We start from the raw sequence: 7,393 nt of genomic DNA, 5'->3' as shown, positions 1-7,393 counted from the left end.
AAGATAGAGAATAAGATAGATGAACTGTTGAGGATACTCTTGGAATTAGAATTATCTTTGCTACCATTTACTTAGGTGGTGTTTAGATTAAGAAAATTTTTGGGAGGAATATCACGTCAAATATTTGATCGGATGTCGGAAGGGGTTTTCGGACACGAATGAGAAAACGAATTTCATGGCTAGCCTAGAAACCACGAGACGAATCTTTTAAGCCTAATCAATCCATCATTAGCACATGTTGGTTACTATACCACTTATGGCTAATCATGGGCTAATTAGGCTCAAAAGATTCGTCTTAAGATTTCTTTCATAACTATGCAATTAGTTTTTTTGGTTCAGCTATGTTTAATGCTTTATTTAGATATAAAAAAATAATGTGATATTTTTTAAAAAAATTTTAAAAACTAAACGAAGCCTTATATTTTTTGGATATTTTTTGGCCGGAGGGAGGAGCAGACACCCGAGCGTTCACGCTCACGCCTCACGTCCATGCTGTGCGGTGCGGCAGGGCTTGCCACCGGCCGGCGTTGCAACCTGCAAACCAATACAACCATCTCCCAAGTTGGTTGATGCGACGTCCCAGCTACCTCCCCCCTCATGGCTACAACTAGCGGCGGCGGCAGCATTGGTGGCCGGCGGATCTGGGGTACCTCACTCGCCGTCCTCGCGCTCGCCGTCGCCGTCGCCCTCGCCTCCTTCCTCTCCCTCCGCTCGCCCGGCATGGCCGAGGCCGACGACCTGCCCGCCTCCGTCCACGACATCTCCGTCAAGGTACCTTGCTATCTGCTCCGTGGTTTCTTGAAAGGGTCGCGGTTCTTTTTTGGGGTTATTCTAGCATCGGTCTCGACGGGGCTGTAGTTCTGGGATGTTGATTTTTTTTTGTTGGGAGGCTAAATTGTTTATCTGTGGCCAAGGTTGAACTTTTCAGTTCCAAGTTCCTGTCGGAATTGGGTCGTGTTACCACGATGGGAGGTTGGATTTCAGGTGGAGTCTGTTGGTGTCCATGTAAAGATGAACTTTTTGGATATTCTCGTTTCATAAAGTGAACTTTTTTTTAATACCAGAGTTACATATGAAAATTAGTGGTGGTTGGTTGAACATGACTTGTAAATTTGCAACCAACTACGGCCAAGCTACTATCTTTCTGCGAAATTCCTGTTGAAGTATATGATTAATTCGGTCTCTGGGCTGATGTTTGATTCTTCCGAAGGATATAAAGGGGAATGATGTGAAGCTGAGCGAGTACGCCGGGAAGGTTCTTCTTGTTGTTAACGTGGCTTCAAAATGGTACTGATCAGATCCGATTCCTTTATTTAGTTTTTTTAGCAGGCATATCATGTTGCTCCCAGATTCTCCATGTACTGAATTCTCATTCAGTTACTCAATTTGTTCTCTGTAGTGGCTTAACAAATTCCAATTACAAGGAGTTGAATGTCCTGTATGAAAAATACAAAGAAAAAGGTCTACTCATTGCCCCATATTTTGAATTTAATTCTGATTCAGCTTATCTCAAAAGTAGCTTATGTACATTTAGTTTCACTATGATACAAAATTGGATTCAGGTCTTGAGATACTTGCATTTCCATGCAACCAATTTGCTGGTCAAGAGCCTGGCAGCAACGAAGAAATCGAACAGACAGTTTGTACCCGATTCAAAGCAGAGTTTCCTATTTTTGACAAGGTTACTGGATTTCATCTATATCTATAATATTTTCTTGAAATGGTCTATTTCTTCCACTAGTTATTCTGATATCCGTACGTTTCTGAGCTTTCTATGTTTACTATTTCAGTTTGTCCGAAAGTAAGATATCTACTTAATGTTGATAGCTTTGTATATATGACTGTGGGTTTCTTATCTATTCAATTCTAGGCCAACTGTACCATCTTTGTAGATACTATTTTTGGTTCCATCAATTTCATATTTCGAGGACTGTTTTCTGTAGAGATTTCATGAGTTGCCCCAGACTGCGAGCCAACGATGTAACTTATTAGAGTTACTATTGTTGGAGTTAAGCAAATTGCCTCTCTCCATTAGCTTAGGTTTTTGGGTTGACCTGGTTAGCCAGGCAACTCAATGTGGTGCACAATTAAATAAAATTGTTGCCCACTTCTATTCCATGCTTGAGGCTTGAGGAAGCTTCTTGTGAGGGGTGTTGTTGAAGTTAAGTGAATTGCTTGCCTTGCTCCATTAGCTTAAGTTGTTGGGTCAACTGGTTGGTGCATGAACTCAATAATTATTGAGTTGCATGGACTAACTAGTTCACTCAAAAACTCAAGCTATTAGATAAAGACAACCAATATACTTCAAAACTTATTCTTGTTTAGCTCTCTATGTCCTTTCCTGGCATATTAATCTGTTAATTTTGATTGATTGCTGTAGCAAGCAAATACTTCCATATTTCAAAATACAAACCTGATAGAATAATTCATACTCTTGCGGCATTATGAATGTGTAGATTGATGTTAATGGGAAGGAAGCTGCACCACTATACAAGTTCTTAAAATCACAGAAAGGTGGATTCCTTGGTGATGGCATCAAATGGAACTTCACAAAGTTTCTCGTCGATAAAGATGGCAAGGTTGTCGAGCGATATGCCCCAACAACTTCTCCATTGAAGATTGAGGTTTGTTCTCAAACACAATAGCTATGTATTTGCTTTTGTTCTTTGTGAGCTGACACTCTTTTGGTTCCATATGCAGAGTGATATCCAGAAGCTACTTGGGACCTCATAACTAGCATCACAGAACATGTATGTGGATGCCAAATGTTGTATAATTGGCTTAAAAGAAGGTGTTCCTACATGTGATGTTTTGTAAAGCACTCGTGAGATGCAATTGGTTTTAATTGTCTATGTTTATAAGCAAGTGGTTTGCCTCTTTTATATGCAGAAAACATTCTGTGCGCATTCCTAACTATAGTGGGATAGGAAGCTGGCTGTGTTGTCGATGGGCACTGGGGTTCAATTTCTAAATTTTAAATATTTGTGTTTACCAGTTTTAAGAGTACACAATGAGTGCCAAATATAAGAATTTACGCAAAATTTGCTACAAGGCATTGAAAAAACGTGTAATTAGCCTGTGGATACCGTAAGATCACGAATTTACTGTAGGGCACTACAAAACACTCTGACCATTATTTTATTAATTTCAGAGTCAAAAATTTTAAAAATGATGAGATTGTCCTCGGTGGCTAACCCGTTATGCTGACTGGGTCTGGTCGAACCAGACCCAGTTGGTCTCGGTGCTGCACCACACTCGACCCTAGCCTACAGGGTGACTGAGCAGTCGGCGACGACGACAACCTAGATACGACGAGGGCGGCGGCGGCGACGACCCAGCCACCATGAGCAATCTCATCATTTTTAAAATTTTTGACTTCAAAATTAATAAAATAATGACCAGAGTATCTATCAGCTAATTACACATTTTTGTGATGTCCTGCAGTAAATTCGTGATATTACGGTGTCCACTAGCTAATTACACGTTTTTTCGATGTCCTGTAGCAAATTTTGCCAAGATTTTAAACCCTGTTTAAGATAGGTATTACTGAAGTGCAATCCAGCCAACTGATGCAAAGACATTTTTCAACTATACTACTCCATCCGTCCATCAAATTAAGTATCTAAAGCAATTATTGATTAAAGTATTTTGTTTGTATGTATGTTTAGATTCATCGGTAACTAATGCTCAAAAGTCTTGCCTCGTGAGGAGATAGTAATATTGATGGACTCATTAGATCGATGTTTGTCTATCAAGGCAACACAACAGCAAATCAACAGAGAATTGCTGGTAACCATTGACAAATCATTCTTCCATTCCAGGTTTAATTTTGTATATTGGTATGAAATTGTGCAAATCCAGATTTAATTTTGTTTATTTTTTAATACATTTGAGCAGCTCTCTGTTCAGTCTCTGGCAATAAAATCAATGGGAGTTCTATGTCTCTTAGGCCCTGCTTAATTCTTAAAAACTTTTCTAAAAACATCACATGAAATCTTTAGATACCTAAATGAAGCATTAAATATACATAAACATTAAAACTAATTACACAGTTACGGGAGAAATCATAAGACGAATCTTTTGAACCTAATTAGTACATGATTAGTTATAAGTGGTACAATAATTAACATATCTTAATGACGAATTAATTAGACTTAAAGATTTGTCTTGCGATTTCCAGGCGAAATCTAAAATTTATTTTATAATTATCCTATATTTAATACTTTGAATGTGTGTGTGACCTCTCCTCCGAAAATTCAGATAGTTGTAATGCACACTGATTATTTGAGTGGTTGTAGCTGTCAGAGGCTGTCATTGGTCTGAGCCAGTTTGTCAGAGGCTGTTATTGGTCTGAGCCAGTCTGAATAATTTGTCTTGGTGTGCTTGAATTCTGATATAACTCTCAACTTCTCTTAAGTGCATCTCTTGGAACTCCAACATGTGCAGACAATTGCATGCAGAACGAAAAAAAAAAATTCAAAACTTTCCAATCCAAGAGAAGCTTAGTCAAGAGTTAAAATGGTCTCTCTCACCACAAGCGGCGGCTGGCTACCGATGATGGTTGACAATGCAATCAAGACCATTACCGCATTGTATTCAGATTACAAACTCAAATCCGTTGCAGAGTTCTTGGCTCATTATTCATATTATTCGATGTTTACACACGAGCAGCAGCCGAAGCAAATACAGATAATCACTCGACGCTCTGGCCCGGAGAGCAACCTGTGCCACCGTAGTAGAATTTCAGGCCGCCGTCGGAAGCGACCGGACGCCCAACCTCGTAGCACCTGGGCGCAGTCACGGCCGTGTAGATGCCGCTCAGCTCGGGGGTCACCGGGCTCCTCGACGCATCGATCACCCGGGCCTCACCGAAGCACGCAGCGTTCGTCTCTGCAGCATCATCCGGTGGCTGGCCGCTGCCCATGGGAGGGAACGGCTCCCCCGGAGCAGCGCCCACCACGCCCATCCAGACGACCCTGTCTGCAGATTCAGACATCCGGGTGGTGAAGAGCGCCGATGGCCAGTAGCCCACTATCTCCTCTCCAACCTTCAGCACCCAGTCTCCCAAGAACTTGTGATGTTTCAGGTTCAGAGCAACGAAACAATGTGATGTCAGATGATGGCCTTTTTAGTTATCACATCGAATTTTTAGACATACATTTAAAGTATTAAACATAGTCTAATTGTAAAATAAATTTTAGATTCCGCCTGAAAACCACGGGACGAATCTTTTAAGTCTAATTAATCCGTCATTAGCGCATCTTGCTTGCAGAGGCAGGGGCTGTGTTTACCTTGACGATCTTGACTCTGACGATGTACTGCTTCCCGTCGATGGTAGAGGGTGGCTTGAGTATCAGCCCTGGGGCTGCTGTCTTGCTCATCTGGACAAAGCCGGCGCAACGAGTGTTGACGCATGACCTGCCGTTGTCGACCTGTTTGCAGGGAAAGTATGTGACTGTTGTTTTCTTCATGAACAGGTTTGTCCTTGTTTGATTGGTAAAACTGAGATGGTGATTTTGGCACAGGTTCTTCTTACCCATGCAATCTCCAGGTGAACATGATTGTCGCCATAGAAACGTGGATCAATCTAGGATTGAAGCACCATATATATATATAATATTTTATTCATTAGTACTTGGCTGTGAAGTATGTCGAAATAGAGATGCGCGTGGATTGATCCATAGGTAATTCATAGCTGACACTAATTCATTTGGTTAAATTAGATCTAGCCACAGATTATCCGTTGGTTAACCTGCGTCCATCCCTACGTCAAAATGTTTGACACCGCATATACATTACTGAGAGAGAGTACAACTTGATTGTTTCAATATACATCCTGTCATTCTCACATGAGAAAAATGCTTGTTCTGATGCAAATAAATTTAGCTGTCAAAATGAGATTCTTGAGATTATTAATAACTTACAGACCATCCTGCAGCTACACGACTTCCTTCATTTTGTACTACAATAATTGCCCCACTAAACCTTGGTGGTCTTCCTGTGCCGAGATCTGGTTCCCACACTGAAATTGGTGACTCGAAACCATAAAAGGTAGACGGCACTGTTGCAACTGCAGCCATCTAGAACAAAACAAAGAAAAAGGGGAGTCAATATTAAAGGTAAAATTAACACAAATACTTCTGAGCATAAAAAGGAAAACATGAAACACGTATATGATGGGAGCTAATAAAAGTTATAGAATTATCATCCTCACATGTAATTTTTCGTTTGCATTCTCATTGTAGAAGTATTTGAAATCTGTGATATTATCGAAAGATGTGGTATCCATTGATCCATTATAGCTTGTTAAGATTGGTACTGTCCCAGAGGGGCAATCAATTTTGCTCATCTCAACATCGGAGGTATTAGATTTGGATCCTTTATCACCATAGATACTGTCAAACGAAGAAGCTGGTGGAATCTGCATTGAGAATAAAATTCAAAATTATTAATAGTTTTTATGGACAAAAGCATGAATGATATGAAATCTAAGAAAATAATAAATCACCGGCTGTCCAGTATGGTTCTTCAGAGAAGGATGCCTCAAAGAGCTGCGATTTGAAATTAACAAAAGCAAAGGATTGCCCATCTGCAGTCTGAAATTCGATGAACACAACAGATTTGGGTGAGAACATATTCCATAAAAGGTGGTTTTGTTAAAATGCAATATACCTGAACCGTCTTGATGTTTGAATTCTTATCAATCTCTTCAGTTGTTGCCTCTACGCTGAATATTAGAAAATGAAGTACAAGAAAAGTTTTCATTGTCCATGCTTTGTGTCCCATGGCTGGAGACTTTGCCGTAGACATGTACGGTAGAATCTGTGCAAAAGAAGGTATTTGTATCAAACTATCAATAAGCACATAAATAATCCAAATCTGAACCGTCGTATTTATTGCATACATAAATCTGAATCTACCACATTTATTGTTTGCATCACAATAGCAAATGAATCCTTTCCATTCACTTTAGCATTTATACCTTCTTTAGATTTATTTCATTTGTAACATAAATTAATTAATGCACTAGTTTTAGAAGATGTGCATTTATGTTGTCAGTCATTAATATCTTGTGCTGAACAAACTAATTTTCTGTACGCCTTTTGTATTCTTAAAAATCAATTGATTGGACCTATATACTTTGTGTTGACAAGCATCGATTTTTAGCTGTTGAAGGCTCACCCAAGGATGGAATTTTGCAAAGTATGCATATATATTCTAGCAAGGTCGAATATTTGAATAGAATTTAATTGATTCATGCAACATAATGAAAATTTTAATAAGACAAATATGCAAATTTTGTGCCTCTGCCCTGCTAAATGATACTAACTGGTAAATACTAATAATACTTGCATACATGGGGATGCTTGGCAAGCATAAACTTGGACCAAAA

The 7,393-nt window shown here is 39.5% G+C and overlaps 1 protein-coding gene and 1 pseudogene across 1 annotated transcript; one reads left to right on the top strand and one right to left on the bottom strand.

The window, feature by feature from the left end:
- Positions 1-492: 492 nt before the first annotated feature.
- Positions 493-2,906, top strand: LOC102719907 (probable glutathione peroxidase 2). The gene is made up of 6 exons (XM_006663301.3): positions 493-771; positions 1,211-1,287; positions 1,400-1,461; positions 1,563-1,681; positions 2,457-2,624; positions 2,701-2,906. Exons 1-6 carry the CDS (start codon positions 598-600, stop codon positions 2,731-2,733), a joined length of 633 nt encoding a protein of 210 aa, XP_006663364.1. The 5' UTR covers positions 493-597; the 3' UTR covers positions 2,734-2,906.
- A 1,675-nt stretch (positions 2,907-4,581) lies between these two features.
- LOC102701865 lies at positions 4,582-6,786 on the bottom strand (annotated as a pseudogene).
- Positions 6,787-7,393: the final 607 nt, after the last annotated feature.

The sequence above is a fragment of the Oryza brachyantha genome, chromosome 11 (assembly GCF_000231095.2).
Source record: "Oryza brachyantha chromosome 11, ObraRS2, whole genome shotgun sequence".
NCBI lineage: Eukaryota > Viridiplantae > Streptophyta > Magnoliopsida > Poales > Poaceae > Oryza > Oryza brachyantha.
Note: the sequence above shows the minus strand (reverse complement) of the source record. Positions and strands in the feature narration are given on the sequence as shown.